This window comes from Stegostoma tigrinum, chromosome 10 (genome assembly GCF_030684315.1).
Source record: "Stegostoma tigrinum isolate sSteTig4 chromosome 10, sSteTig4.hap1, whole genome shotgun sequence".
Classification (NCBI taxonomy): domain Eukaryota; kingdom Metazoa; phylum Chordata; class Chondrichthyes; order Orectolobiformes; family Stegostomatidae; genus Stegostoma; species Stegostoma tigrinum.
Window position 1 is genome coordinate 8,944,858 of NC_081363.1, and position 16,705 is coordinate 8,961,562.

The 16,705-nt window shown below is 44.5% G+C and overlaps 1 protein-coding gene across 6 annotated transcripts in view; it reads right to left on the reverse strand.

Annotated features, from left to right (window-relative positions):
- tdp1 (tyrosyl-DNA phosphodiesterase 1) overlaps positions 1 to 16,705 on the reverse strand; it is a 135,142-nt gene that overhangs the window by 67,962 nt on the left and 50,475 nt on the right. For 5 of the 6 annotated variants that reach the window (XM_059648966.1, XM_059648968.1, XM_059648967.1 and 2 more), the window contains exons 10-13: positions 16,133 to 16,309; positions 13,713 to 13,761; positions 13,329 to 13,395; positions 2,947 to 3,054 (exon numbers count right to left, since the gene is read on the reverse strand). In XM_059648966.1, the coding sequence (XP_059504949.1) occupies positions 2,947 to 3,054; positions 13,329 to 13,395; positions 13,713 to 13,761; positions 16,133 to 16,309 (401 nt within the window). The remainder of the gene's footprint in view (positions 1 to 2,946; positions 3,055 to 13,328; positions 13,396 to 13,712; positions 13,762 to 16,132; positions 16,310 to 16,705) is intronic. The other variant, XM_059648971.1, reaches the window with a different exon arrangement.

Sequence of the window (16,705 nt, forward strand, 5' to 3'; positions counted from 1 at the left end):
CTTTTAATCATCTTAAACACCTCAATGAAGTCCCCTTTTAAATCTTCCATGTGCCAAGATGGAACTGTAACAATTGAAGAAAGGAGCTCACCATCACCTTCTTAAGGTCAATTAGAGATGGGCAAAAAGTGCTGGGCTTGCTCGTGACGACTACATCCATGAATGAATAAAAATAAGGTGATTTACACACTTGTCAGATCAACAGTCCCATAGTGTTAAGGTGCAGCAGGCAAGAGAGTGGAGTTGAGGCCTCTGGAACAACAGAGCGGGGCTGAATAGCCTATACCCGCTCCTACTTCTTACAATCTTTCCTGAAGGATGTACACAGAAACAGAAGGTCCACGCTGATGATTATGTTCCACAAGAACTGCTCGCAAACTCTAGTTTGTCTCAGACCACCAGCATGACTTTCTATTCCATTTTTCCTCAAGTGTTTATCCTGATTCCCCTCATATACATCTGAATGATTTACCTCACACCACTCCTCATGCCAGCCATCTCACGCTCGAGCTAAACGCACTCCTCCTGCACCTCTGAGCAACAGGACTAAGATCCTAGAACTCCCTCAGCATCACAGGTGTTCCTACACTGAGTGGACTGTGGCTGTTCCAGAACGCAACTCAGCACCGACTTTGAGGGTAGTGTGTGATAGCCCCCAGTTACAGGTGGAAAATGTCTTCATCGTACCTATCCAGTTACTAGTGGTGTACCGCAAGGGTCGATGTTGGGTCCACTGCTGTTTGTCATTTTTATAACTGACCTGGATGACGGCGTAGAAGGATGGGTTAGTAAATTTGGAGACGACACTAACGTCGGTGGAGTTGTGGATAGTGACGAAGGATGCTGTAGGTTGCAGAGAGACACAGATAAGCTGCAGAGCTGGGCTGAGAGGTGGCAAATGGAGTTTAATGCGGACAAGTGTGAGGTGATGCACTTTGGTAGGAGTAACCGGAAGGCAAAGTACTAGGCTAATAGTAAGATTCTTGTGTAGTGTAGATGAGCAGAGAGATCTCGGTGTCCATGTACACAGATCCTTGAAAGTTGCCACCCAGGTTGGCAGGGCTGTTAAGAAGGCATACAGTGTTTTAGCTTTTATTATTAGAGGGATTGAATTCCAGAACCAAGAGGTTATGGTGAAGCTGTACAAAACTCTGATGCGGCCGCACTTGGAGTATTGCGTACCGTTCTGGTCACCGCATTATAAGAAGGATGTGGAAGCTTTGGAAAGGGTGCAGAGGAGACTTACTAGGATGTTGCCTGGTATGGAGAGAAGGTCTTACGAGGAAAGGTTGAGGGACTTGAGGCTGTTTTCATTAGAGAGAGGAAGGTTGAGAGGTGACTTAATTGAGACATATAAAATAATCAGAGGGTTAGATAGGGTGGATAGGGAGAGCCTTTTTCCTAGGATGGTGACGGTGAGCACGAGGGGGTATAGCTTTAAATTGAGGGGTGAAAGATATAGGACAGATGTCAGAGGTAGTTTCTTTACTCAGAGTAGTAAGGGAATGGAACGCTTTGCCTGCAACGGTAGTAGATTTGCCAACTTTAGGTACATTTAAGTCGTCATTGGATAAGCATATGGACGTACATGGAATAGTGTAGGTTAGATGGGCTTGAGATCGGTATGACAGGTTGGCACAACATCGAGGGCCGAAGGGCTGTCATGTTCTATACTCTATATCCCATCTAACCTTTTCATCATTTTAAATGCCTTTCTCAGGCGCAGCCTTCTCTCTTGTGGAGAAATGAGTTTTAAGCTTGTTCAATCTTTCTGATATTGTTACAATTATCTCACATACTCCCGGAAGGAAGTAAAGACAGCGACCGGCTGCACGATCGTACAGTCGATGAGCAACAGGTCACAGCTAGAGTCAGTTCAGTTGGCTGGATGGCTGGTTTGCAACATAGAGTGATGCTAACAGTGTGGGTTCAATTCCCGCACCAGCTGAAGTTACTAGGAAGGACTCTCCTTCTCAACCTCTCCCCTTGCCTGAGGCGCAGTGACCCTCAGGTTAAATCAACACCAGTTGTCTCCCTCTAATAATAGCGCAGCCGTCTGGTCCTCAGGGACTGTGGCGATGTTAGCTTTACTGCCTTCACTAATTGTACTCGGCATCTCAGATAGCAATGCCTCAATTCCACCCAGAAGACACAATATGCAAGCGAACTGTACTGGAAGGCAAAGCCAGGCAAACACAGAAACACTTTCCCAAAAACTCAATGGTGCACCAAGATAGCAACTGGCACGGAGCAAGGCTGCACATTCGGATGCCATATCAACCATGGCTCAGATGGCAGCTCTCCTGCCCACACCAGGGTTCAAGACCCACATGAAGACAAGAACTAAGGCTGGCCCTTCCATGCCGTTGGAGGTGGTATCTTTCAGGTGAGGCATTAGACCCTACTGTCCCACCTACCTCCTCAGGTGGAAGTAAAGGGTTTCATTTTGAGGAAAAGCTAGGAGTTCTCCCACATTCCACGAAAGAATTAAATAAGCCTCAAAATGTTAATTCTGCATCTCTCTCCACCGATGCTGCTAGACCTGCTAAGTTTCCCCAGCAATTTTGTCTTTTATTTCAGATTTCCAATATCTTTAGGCTTCTCGAATCTGGCACCTTCGGACTGTGAGGCAGGAATGCTATCGACACTGAGGTAGGACCGACTGAAACACTACTTCACCGGAGCAGCAATTAGCAGGTCAAAGATGGAATCGGCTCATGTCCCCAGTCTCTCTGTTTAATTTGACATTGCCAAAGACAGATTGGATTGTGGCACTGACCCCCCCCAATATTAAATTTATAACTCTACGTTCAACAGGTCAACAAAACAATTATCTTTCCATTAACTCTGCAGCTGGCTGAAGCTTTACAGGCCTGAGAACAGGCGACATTTTCATTTTATTGCTCTGTTCTCTCCCAGCTAATGGGGACCAGAAACGCCTCTCACCTTGTGACGACAAACCATGCGAGCTCTCCAAAGTCCGGGGATGCCCTCATATACGTTTTGATGTGGGGCATGGCACGGCTTCGGCCTGTGATGTCAGCGGACCATCGACTGTGGGGGAGATGCACAGCAATAAGATCAGTCGGCTCACTGTCCATCCACCCAAACAAATGCACGCCCGCTGCAGGCAGGAGATACAGACTCTGGACCACCACAGAAGCTCAATAACAAAGCTCGAGGGGAATTAGGGAAACCTACAGCAGCAGCAGACCATACAGCCCATCAGAACCTGTATTGAGACCATTATGGAAGCCAAGCTCCCATTCATGGACTCCATCTACACTTCTTGTTGCTTTGGAAAGGCTGAGAACATCATAAAAGACCTTCTCCCTCCCTGGTAATGCTCAATGCTCTCTTCCAGCCTCTTCTGTCAGGCACAAGGTGCAAAAGCTTGAACACACATACTAACAGACTGCTAAATGGACCTCTTCAATTTCAAATCAAATGTCGATCTTGCTTTTGTGCATCTCCCGTACAGCTGTAACCTGGTATGCCTTGCTATTTCTAAGTGCCCTATGAAATGCCAGTCCTTGTTTTTGCTGTGATTCCCCTGTCCTCCTCCCAAAACAAAGCTTTTCACCATCACGTGCATCAAGAATAAATTAAATCATACAAGACCAATAAAACTGAAGCGATTGGGAGGCATTTTGTAAAACAGTCTTCACCACCTCCTCTGCCCCCACACCCTTCCCAAAGTGCAGCGATTACTCCCTCATGCCTCTGTTAATTGTTTACAATTTACATAGATGATTTGGAGTTGGGGAAATAAGTGTGGTGTGTCAAAATTTGCAGATGACACTAAGGTGAGTGGTAGAGCAAAGTGTGCAGAAGACACTGAAAGTCTGCAGAGGGACACAGATAGTCTAAGGGAGTGGGCAAAGGTCTGGCAGATGGAGTACAATGTTGATGAGTGTGAGGTCATCCATTTTGCTAGGCATATCAGGAAAATAGACTATGTTTTAAATGGGAAAAAATTGCAGCACCCTGCTGTGCAGAAGGACTTGGGTGTCCTTGTGCGTGAATTGCTGATGGTGGGATTGCAGGTGCAGCAGGTAATTAAAAAGGCAAATGGAATTTTGTCTGCCATTGCTCGAGGGATGGAGTTTACAAACAGGGAGGCTATGCTGCAGCTGTATAGGGTCCTGGTGAGGCCACACCTGGAGTACTGTGTGCAGTTTTGGTCTCCTTGAGAAGAGATATGCTAGCACTGGAGGGGTGCAGAGGAGATTCATTCGATTGATTCCAGAGTTGAGAGGGTTGGATTCTGAGGAGAGACTGAGTAGACTGGGCTTATACTCATTGGAATTCAGAAGAATGAGGGGAGATCTTATAGAAACATATAAGAGTATGAAGGGAATAGATAAGGTGGAGGCAGGGAGGCTGTTTCAGTGAGCAGGTGAAACTAGGACTAGAGGGCATCACCTCAAAATAAGGTGAAGCAGATGTAGGACTGAAATCAGGAGGAACTTCTTCACCCAAAGGGTTGTGAATCTGTGGAATTCCCTGCCCCTGGAGTGGATGAAGCTACCTCGCTGAATGTTTTTAAGGCAAGGCTAGATAAATTTTTGAACAGTAAAGGAATTAAGGGTTATGGTGAGTGGGCAGGTAAGTGGAGCTGAATCTCAATGGCAGGGCAGGCTGGCCTACTCCTGCTCTAGTTCTTATGTTCTCATCAATATCGTCCACTTGATCCTCCTCCCAACAAACAGCCACAGAAGATGCTGCCCAATGAGAGCCGCTATTGTGAAAGAATGAAACTTGACATCATTATTTTATGGATGTCCACCTGCAAGAAAAGGCTCTAGATCCTGGCAAAGGACACCTGTGTTTTGTGTCCCAGACAGTGAACTTATTATTGCTGACATCATCCTCAATGAAACAGTGAGTCAGAGCAGCTGGTCAAAGATGGAATCGGCTCATGTCCCCAGTCTCTGTTTGATTTGATATTACCAAAGATGGATTGGATTGTGGTGCTGACCCACCATATTAAATTTATAACTCTACGCCTGACAGGTCAACAAAACCATTATCTTTCCATTAACTCTGCAGCTGGCTAAAGATTTACAGGCCTGAGAACAGGCAGCTTTTTCATTTTATTTGCTCTGTTCTCTCCCAGCTAATTATCCTATTGCTGGGGCTGCTTGTTTCCCATGTCCCAGGGGTAACTGTGAGTGACTCTGACTGACTGAGCCATGTAATGGAAGATGATTGGCTTACGCGAGGGCCTGGGACAGCGGAGGGTACTCCAGGGCTCTAATAACCGGGGCTCGCTGTGCATGGGTCAGGGTTGGGCAGGGTGCCTGTATTAGGGGCCGGGGACCACTGTGCCACAGTCAGAGCTGGGCATCCCTGTGGTTTTTGCTGACCCGCCTACTCCCACTGATTGCAATGCGAAATTGGGTGTGACAGGCTAAGGGTTGTAGGGCAGGAGGTCACCACAGTTGTAGGGCTACAATCGAGAATGGAGCAGGAGGGAAATGGGCAGCACCTGTATATACCCTGCCAAGACAGGGGTGCCTGAATTATAAACCTGTATTTTTAAAACTGCCATGGCGCAGCTGGTAGCACGCACCCACCCACCCACGAGTCAGCAGGATGCGGGTTCAAGTACCATTCCGAGACAAATATCAAAGCTGACCTGACGCAGCACTGAAGGAGCACTGTACAGTCAGAGGTTGTTTATTTTGGAGGAGACTTTAATCCAAGGACCTTTCTGCCAGCTTGAGTGGATGTGAAAGATGATGTGTTTCAAAGAGGACTGACCACCAAGATCCTGATCAATGTTTATTCCCCAATCAAAGACTGAAGAGGTTAAGTTCTTTTATTCTCTTTTGGTATGTGGGCGTTGCTGGCTGGACCTGCATTTATTTCCCATTCCTACTTGCCCTTCAGAAGATGGTAGGTCTTGCTGAATAAATTAAAAAAAACCTCCCAATCTCAGTATTGACATTTTCAACTAGCCCCAAGTCTCTCAATAGCTTTTTGAGTAAAATATTATTTCATTGGAGGTAATTCAGAGAAGGTTCACTTGGATGATCCCTGGTATGGAAGGACTGTCTTTTGAGCAAAGCCTAAACAAGTTTGGACTGTGCTCACTTGAGTTTAGATGAATGAAAGGTGATCTCGTTGGGTAATGATCCATGACACTCATACAAGATTCTTAAGGGGCTTGGCAGGGTAAATGCTGATAGCATGCTTCCCCTCTTGGGGGAAGTCTAGGATCAGAGGGCATTGTCTCAGAAAAAAAGGGTATCAATTTCAGGCTGAAATGTGGAGGTATTTCTTCTCTCAGAGGGTTAAGAGATTTCGGAAGTCCTTGCACAGGTAGCTGTGGGGGCATATTTATTGCACATATATTAGGCTGAAATAGATAGATTCTTGATCAGTCGGGGAATCAAGGGTCATGGGGAAGGGGCAGGAAAGTGAACGTGAGGAATGTCAGATCAGTCATGATTCTATTGAATAGCAGAATAGGCTCAAGGGGGCGAACAGCCTACTCCTGTTCCTGCTTCTTATGGTTTAAGTGAGCTGCAGACTTTCACTGTCATGAATAAAAGTAAAATGCTGCTGATGCTAGGGACTAGAATTAAAAACAGAAGGTTCCGCAGAACCCTCGGCAATATTTGTGGAGGTAGCAACAAGAATTCACGTTTCGATGACAAATTACCCTTATTCAGAAATCCTGAATAAAAAACCAGTTCTAAGAATGACCAAACTACAGATCTGTTCTCGGGGGCCAGATTTCTACTAGACTTGAAAGAAATTACTCTCCGAATTGGCTCCCATTTTAACATTAGGTCACTTCGTTTGGAATACCCACCAGGATGTATAGTTTCTCTCCATTTACCCTCACAATTGCTTCATTTTCCATAACATGATAATTAGATCACCCCTTTCATCTGTACCTAAGGGACTGCAAGCCTGTGGTTCAGCAGGTCTGAGGGGCTGAATGGTTTAACTGAGATAACTGGAGAAAAGGGCCTATTTCAGCCTAATATATGTGCAATAAATATGCCCCCACAGCTACCTGTGCAAGGACTTCCGAAATATCTCAACCCTCTGAGAGAAGAAATACCACTCAAAGTTTGCTCCTTTTGTCCATCCAGCATTTTTTCTTCACAAAGACCATAAGATGCAGGTGCAGAAGCCCAGTGAGTTCACTTTCCCATTCAATGAGGTCATGACTGATCTGTGTTCCGTGTCGCAGTGTGCGGCAGCTGAAGGAAACATTGACCTGGAATAATGATTTGGAAAAAGGAGTTCAAATCTCAGCACGGCAGCTGGGGAATTGAAAATCTATGAATTAACCTAATAAGGTGCAAAAAAAGGCAGAAGGCAATGGCTTTGCTGAAAAGCCTTTCTTTTTATTTCTGCCCGTGTCAATTTCAGAGGAAGCTGTGCAGTCAAATTGCCAAGTATGATGTCAGCAGCAATGACAATTCAAAAGCCTGTCACAAAATGTTCTCCTCTGTACTTTTCCAAATCCTCAACTGCTTTCAACAAGTCATTGAAGCAGGTCTATTTTCTGTGATGTTTAGAAGAATAAGAGGCAATGTCATTGAAACATAGAAAATTCTAAAGGGGCACAATAAGCTAGAGAAGGACTTCCCAAAGTCAGTGGGGTTGAGGTCACAGGTTGAAATTTCCAGCTTGGAGGTAGCGATGGACAGTTGTAAAAGATTAGATTAGATTATATTCCCTACAGAGTGGAAACAGGCCCTTCGGCCCAACAAGTCCAAATCGCCCCTTGAAGCATCCCACCCAGACCCATCCCCATATAACCCACACACCCCTGACCACTACGGGCAATTTAGCAGGGCTGATCCACCTAGCCTGCACATCTTTGGACAGTGGGAGGAAACCGGAGGGAACCCACTCAGACATGGGTGGAATGTGCAAACTCCACACAGACAGTTGCCCGAGGCTGGAATCGAACCCGGGTCCCTGGTGCTTTGAGGCTGCAGTGCTAACCACTGAACCACCGTGCCGCCCAAAGTTATCAGAGCTGGACTCCTCATTCCCATATTGGGGGCAGGGGGCGAATTCCAACAATTTTCAAACCCCAAAATGGGCTAACGCTGGGAAAAAGCTAAGGAAGCACTAAAGTGGAGTCCCAGGTAGACAGGGTGATGAAGAGGGTGTTTAGCATGCTTGCCTTTAATGGTCAGTGCAGAGTGTCGGAGTCGGAATGCGAAGTTGCAGCAGTACACGACATTAGTGAGACCACTTTTGGAATACTGTCTTCAATCCTGAGCTCTCTGCTACAGGAAGGACATTGTTAAACTTGAAAGGGTTCAGAAAAGATTTACAAGGGTGTCCCCAAGGTTGGAGGTTTGACTTATTGGGAGAGGTTCAATAGGCTGGGGCTATTTTCCCTGGAGCATCAGAAGCTGAAGGATGACCTTGGGGCATGGATGGGGTGAATAGCTGAGGTCTTTTTCCCAGGCTGGGAGAGTCCAAAGCTAGACGGCATAGATTTAAGGTGAAAGGGGAAAGAATTAAAAGGGACCCTAGGGGTAACCTTTTCCACACAGAGGGTGGTGCATGTATGGAACGAGCTGCCAGAGGAGGTGGAGGAGGCTGGTACAATTATATTTAAAAGGCATCATGATGGGTACATGAATACGAAGAGTTTAGAGGGATATGGGCCAAATGCTGGCAAATGGGACTTGATCAGTTTAAGATATCTGATTGGCATGGACAGGTTGGACCGAAGGGTCCACTTCCATGATCTACAACCGTATGAGTCTATGGCACTGGGGTAGACACCGATTATTTCCAACGGTCAGAGAATCTCAAACCTGGAGGCACAGTCTCAGGATATGTACTAGTCTTGTGCGTTTGATAATTACAAAGGTGTCATCTACGTAGAAGAAACCCACCAACACATAAACAACATTGTCACCGGAATAACATTCACAAAGAGGAGAATAATGACCGATTATCCTTCATAGACAGAATGGTAGAACGTAAGAATGAATGGGGAACTCCAGACAAGCATCTACAGAAAGACCACACATACGGACCAGGTACTTAATTGCTCCGGCAACCACCCCAACACCCATAAACAGAGCTGCATCAGGGCATTATTCAAACAAGCCACAACACACTGCAGCAACCCAGGACTGCACAAAGCAGAACAGGAGCACTTATATGGAGTTTTTAAGAGGAATGGATATCCAAAAAGCACAATCCGCCATTACCTCCACGAGAGACAACAACAAGACGACATAACACAGCCAGACACAGTAGTCACCCTACCGTACATCACAGACATATCAGAGATGACCACAAGACTAGTCAGACACCTACGTATCAGCATAGCCCACAAACCCTAAAACCACCCTGCGACAGCTACTGACAAGTGTAAAGGATTACATACTCATAACCAATAAAACTAACGTAATATAAAAATTACCATGCAAGGACTGTGAGAAGCATTATATTGGCCAAACTGGAAGAAAATGACAATAAGGATAGACAAACACCAACTAGCCACCAAAAGACATGACCAATTCTCACTGGTCTTAATATACATGGACAAAGAAGGACATGTCAACACATCCATAATAGCACAAGCCAAACAGAGACATGCCAGGAAATTCCTGGAGGCCTGGCATTCCAACTAGAACTCCATCAACAAACACATTGAACTGAACCCCATGTACCAACCATCCCAGGAAACCAAGGCATATAAATAACAAGCAGGACAGAACACCAACGCTTCACTGCAGGCATACTGACGATGTTACCTAGCAGGGCAGTGAAATGTCTGCAACCAAACCCACCCGCTTGGCAAGCAAGTCTACAACCTTATCCAAAACCTGAACTACAAATCCTCTCAAAAACTTTAAATAGGCATTTTTTTTTCAATAATTAGGGAAACAAGACTATAGGGAAGAGACAGAAAAGTGGAGTTGAGGGTGATCCGATCAATTAGGATCCCATTGAATAGTGTTGCAGACCTGATGGGCTGAATGGTCTCTTTCTGCTCCTACATTTTATATGTGTTCGGGGGAGGCTGTGACATAGCAGACAAATAACCCAGAGTCACAGATAAATGTTTTCAACAATTCAAATCCCAACAAGGAAATATTTTGCAGGGCTGTGAAACAGGGGATTGCAATTAATTGACAGGTCTCTCAAAGAGATATCACCAGCTCAGTGGATTGAATGGCCTCTCTCCATGCACTGAGATTCCGAGGGCACTGGAGCATGAATCTGAGAGATTGAAAGATTGGCAGAAAAGATGGGTCTTGACACTAAAAAGCTGCATGTGTTGTTGGATTTAGTACCGGTTAAAGGTCCAGCAACTTTGGAATTTACAGATGTATCATGCCTGTTTCACAATTATAATTTGTGAGAATGCTTCAGGAACGTTAGACAGTTTCATTTGGAAGGGTTAATCATTCAAAGACAATTATTGAGTAATATTAGGGGAAGACTCGGAATGCATGTTGCTAAGACCACATCCTCAAAGGTAAAAGCGAACAATACGTTAACCACAGGGTCATGTCTCCATGACAACGGAGAAGCAGTTCATTTCGTGGAAACCCAATCGGTGATTGAGGGCTGCTGCTCAGCTGATTTTTAGTTGGTTTTAGCCACATGTCAGCTGTAATTTCGGAAACTTCATCTCCATCAGTACTTGCACCTGGCGTGATACCAACTTGCCAGCTCATGTTAAAATTATGATATATATATATATATAAATAAAGGGTAAATGAAGGCGGTCACTTAGGAGGGGAAGCACAGGAGGAGGCCATTCAGCCTCTCAAGTCTGTTCCACCACTTAATGAGATCCTGGACGATCTGCAGCCTAACTCCTTAACCCAGCCGTTGGCCCATATCCCTTCACTGAACAAAAAATTAACCATCTCAGATTTAGAAATAACAACTGATCAGACAACACCGCTATTTGAGGAAGAGAGTTCCAAACCTCTACCACCCTTTGTATGTATTAGTACTTCCGAACATCTCTCCTGAATGGTCCTGCCCTAATTCTCCAGACAATGCTCTCTGGTTCTAGAATCCCCAAATAATGCAAATAGTTTATCTTCATCTACCTCGCGTTCTTCTGTTAATATCTTGATCAGATCACCTCTTACCTTCTAAATTCTCGAGAAAACAGGCACTTGCACAATCTGTCCTCAGTCAGTCTAACAGTAAACCTGGGTGGTATAATCATTTGGGATCAATACCATAAGACCCTATGAAGTAGCAGATGTAGGTCATTTAGCCCATTGAGTCTGCTCTGCCATTCAATGAGATCATGGCTGGTTGATCACCCTCAACTCAGAAGATATTGCGACTGGATAAGTCACATCCCAGACAGAAACCCAGCTTGACAGATTGTATTTTATTCGTTTTGGTTTCCATGAAGTGGTCTCTCATTGAAACACAAGCATACAATGATGTAGTTTTTGCTGTAATGATAAACAAAAACATACAAGGCTATGGGAAAAATGTGACGAGTTTTTTTATGGGACTAATAATGCACTTTTGACAGTAGAGACTCGATAAGCTGATTGGCCTCTATTCCACAGTATAATTCTATGAATTCTATTCATTTTGTTACAAAAGGAATGTAGCTAAAATAGAACAGTCCAAACCACTTATAATACAAATTGCAAAGGCTGTTGTTTTCTCTTTGTTTTTGAGTGAAGACTGAAGTGGGGAAAAGAATTGTTTAAAAATAAGTGAAGGAAAACAGTAGTTTTTGAAAGCAAGTAACCTGATACTTCGAGTCAAACAGTACAGAAAAAGCACGCCAGTTCATCAGGTCTGCACTGATCTATATCTACTTTCATCCCATCAAAGCTGCAGCTTCAAACAGTAGTAGATAGTTTGCAGACAAGCTGGAGCTATGAGCTGTGTACACTAAGACATTTGGCCAGCAACAAATGGCTGATCGGTCTGTGGAATAGTACCCAGATATCAATAACAATGTCCTTCTGCCTGTAAACAACTTGGATCGACTGAGCTTGTATTCGCAGGAATTTAGAAGAATGGGGCGGGGGGGTGATCTCATGGAAGCATATAAAATCCTGATGGGGCTGGACAGGCTAGAATGTTCCTGAGGTTTGGGAGAATTAGAACTAGGGGTCATGGTCTGAGAATCAGCGGTAAGCCACTTAGGACTGAGAGGAGGAAGAATTCTTCACTCAGAGTTGTGAACCTGTGGAATTCCCTCCCATAGAAAGCTGTTGTGGCTAGTTTGTAGATATCTTCGAGAGGGAGCGGGACGTGGCACTTGCAGCTGAAGGGATCAGGGGTATGGGGGAAAAGAGTGGGAATGGGATAATGAAACTGCACAATCAGCCATGATCACATTGAATGATGGGGCAGGATTGACCGGCCTACTCTTGCACCTATTTTCCATGTTTGTATGTGAATGTCTGGATTCGTGTGTGAGAAATACACGATAGACCGCAGACTTCCGTCAGTCAGAACAAAACAAACAAAAAGTAAGAAAAACCACAAAGAGCGAGAGCCACAACTAGAATCACTTTTCCCAATAAGGATGGTGAATACTCGGCAAAAATCATTGCAGGAAACTGCAATAAATCGGGATTACCTTCTTTCTCTCTCTCCCCTCACTCTCCACACACGCACACACGCGCACGCACGCACGCACGCACACGCACACGCACACGCACACGCGCACGCACACGCGCACACACACGCGCACACACACGCGCACACACACGCGCGCACACACGCGCGCACACACACGCGCACACACACGCGCACACACACGCGCACACACACACGCGCACACACACACGCGCACACACACACGCGCACACACACACGCGCACACACACACGCGCACACACACACACACACACACACACACACACACACACACACACACACACACACACACACACACACACAGAGTTCTAGTTGTAAATTCTATTTGTTGAAGTTTATGGCGACTGTTTTTAAGATAGATTCTGTAGACTGTTTGCTGCAGCGTACTGTTTTCTCATTAAACAGACTTTGTTTGCTATGAAATAGGCTATTTGTTATGAGGGATACAGGGATAGTGTAGGGTAAAGGTGCTGAAATGGAAGATCAAAAGGATGATCTCATTCAATAGTAGAGTGGGGTCAAAGGGCTGAATGGTCTCCTCCTATTAGTTTCTCATGAGTCCTACTGGAAAACTCTGCCTGACCTCCAAATTATTGCTTGACAAAGTACTGTCAGCAGAAACTTGCACCAATGAGTGAAATGCTCATTGTTTGTCCAATCAAACAACGAACCCATCAGTGCTCTCACTGACAGTGTTAAATGGAAAGTTTAGATCAGGTGTAACTTACCACAAGAATGAAGACAGCCAGGGTTGCTTCTGTGCAGTCGCAATGGCATACGGTAGGGAGCCCCCAGCTGATAAAGAGAAAGGAGTCTATGAGAAGTGATGCTTTACAATGGGGTCAAAGGGTTAAGAATTTTTTCTAATGTCCATATAGACTAATTAATTTGCAACAGTGTGACTTTTACAGACAAAAATAATTCAGTTTACCATTCTTCTAATATATTATATAATAGAGTCTACAATGATAAAAGTGCTAAATAAATGCAAGTTAACATAGTAAAACATTCCAAGGCACATCACAGAAGAGCTTTTAAACATAATTGGATATGATACCACATAAACAGATATTGCCATGCACCCATGCAGCAAGGGAAATTAAAGAACCTACCTGGGTAACCCTCTAAACTTGTTCTGACATTCTCAACGGTCGGATAAACCTATTCAAAGAGGCTGTGGTTAATACAGAATGAGATTCGTTTTGAGTGTTTCATTTAAATTTAAACATGGCCATTAATAAATATCCCATCTTCAACTGCTTCATTAATGACCTCCCCTCCATCATATTGACTGAACTGAGAATACTCGGTAATGACTGCAGAATGTTCAGCACCATTCGAGACTCCACAGATACTGAAGCCGGCTATATCCAAATGCAGCAAGACCTGCACAATATCCAGGCTTGGGCTGACAAGTGGCAAGTAACATTTCCAACACATAAAGAGCATCCCCAATATGACAGAATCAAGACATAACTCTTTGGAATTCAATGGCATTATCATTACTGAATCCCCTACCATCAAAATACATTGGGTTACCATTGGCTAGAAATTAAGCTGGACTAGCCATATAATTACAATGGTTACAAGAACAGATCAGAGGCTAGGAATCCTCAAGCGAGTAACTCACCCCCGACTCCCCAAAGCCTGTCCACCATCTACAAGGCACAGGTCAGGAGTGTGATTGAATACCCCCCACTTACTTGAATAAATGCAGCTCCAACAACCAGAAACTTGACACCATTCATAACAAGGCAATTTGTTTGATTGGCATCACATTCATAAACATTCTCTCCTTGTTGCACTGACACTCAGACACTGCACTGTGCACCATCCATAAGAAGAACTGCTGAATTTCACCAAGGCTCCCTAGACAGTTCCTTTCCAATCCATCAACACTTCCACCTGAGGCACTGGACCTGGGCAGAAAACATCAGGGCTCCCTGCTTTTGGAAGGATGTTGTTGAAGATGTTAGTCAGTTTGCCGAGCTGGGAGGATATAGCATAGGACAAGCCAAACAGAGAACAGGCAGAGAATTCTTGGAGGTTTGGTATTCACCCGTGGACCCCATCAACAAACACATTGAGTTAGCCCCGATATACTGACCATTACAATGCACAGCCGGAACCAACACCTACCGAAAGCAGCAAAAACCAGACCATATCAACTCTAACAAGACAACAGCGCTTCACAGGAGGCTCCAAGCACTGAGGGTGTCACCTCGTAAGGGGGTGAAACGCCTGCTATCAAACTTTCCAGCTCAGCAAACACACCAACATCGACCAGTGGCACCCGAGCTACAAATCTTCACTCAAACCCTGAAAAGATGTTGTTGAAGTTGAAAGAGTGCAGAAAAGATTTACAAGGATGGTGCCTGTGTTGGAGGGTTTGTGCTGCAGCGAGAGGTTCAACAGGCTGCGGCTATTTTCCCTGGAGCATCAGAGGCTGAGGGGCGACCTTGTAGAGGTTTATACAATCATGAGGGGCATGGATAGAGTGAACAGCCAAAGTCTTTTTCCCAGGATATGGGAGTCCAAAACTGGAGGTTTAAAGTGAGAGGAGAAAGATATAAAAGGGATTTAAGGAGTAACTTTTTGATGCAGAGGATGTGCATGTATGGAGTGAACTGTTACAGGAAGTGGTGGAGGTTGGTACAATTAGAACAATTAAAAGGCTCCTGGGTGGGTACATGAATAGGAAGGTTTAGAGGGATAGGGGCTAAATGCTGGCAAATGGGACTAGATTAATTTAAGATATCTGGTCAGCATTGCTGAGTTGGACTGAAGGGTTTGCTTCCATGCTGTACATCTCTACAACTCTATGGAAAGGGCTGTAGATACCTGGGAACATCACCACTTGCAAATTCCCTTCCAAACAACTCATTAGCTTGACTCGGAAACATATTGCTGGATCAAAAGATAGTTAACAGTAAAGAACATACTGGATCCTTTTGATAGTGCAAAAAGCAAATCAGTTAATTTAAACATTTGTAAAGTGCTGATTCTGCCTAAATTGGAGCATAGTATTCAATTCTGGGCTCCACACTTTGAGAAGGATGTCAAAGCCTTAGAGAGGATTGAGCAGAGATTTACTAAAATGGGAGCAGGGATGTGAGATTTCAGTGATGTGAAAAGACTGGGGCTGTTTTTCCTTGGAGCTGAGAAATTAAAGAGGCATTTGATAGTTTGAAAAATGCCGAATGTTTTTGATAAAATTGACACAGCTTCCATTGGCAGAAACACTGGTAAGCAGAGTGAGTTACTCAACTGTCAAAAACAGCAGAGGAAATATTTTCTTATTCAGTATGTTGTGATGACCTGGACTGTACTGCCTGACAGTGGGCTGAAAGCAAATTAGACAATTACCTGAATGAAAAACATCTACAGGGCTCTCACTTGAGGGATGAACAATAAATACTGCCAGTCATTGACAACCATGTGAGAGAATTAAGAAAATAAATCAGCTAGGTACCCAAAAACCAGCATCAGACTCAATGGGCAGAACGTCCGCCAACTCTATGAGTTTACTCACCAAATGAAGAGGCACCTGCCGGCTGACCTGGCTTTTACCAAGCATCGTGAGGCTCTCCTTAAATTCTGAACACAGCCATTTTGTTTCGTCAGCTCCCAAGGAGCCAATGCTGGAAAACTGACCAATGAGGGGCCATGCCTCATGGTTTACCACAGGTGATGCACAGTTACTCAAGATCTATTGGTAAAATATAAAACAGGATCATATGCAGAGTTCTGGTGACTAATCCAGCGGAAATGTTTCTGCAACTTGTACAAGCAATCTGTTTATTAATGGGCTGTTAAATAGTGAGAAATGTTGGCAAACCACGTGCAAGATAATAATTGGAATGGGTTCAGTCATCAGGACACTGAATCATGTGAATCACGGCCATTCTCATTTGAGAAAAAGGACATTAAAAACTGGAGCAGGAATGCCCTCACTTAAAATTATGGTTACATTCCTAAAATCATAACTAGATGTGAAACAACCTTAAGATCAAGCGTTGACCCCTTAGGAGCCAATGTTCAAACTAGAGTTAGGTTCTGTAGACTGTTCCTTAGCAGAGAGAAAAACAAATTAAAACATTAAACC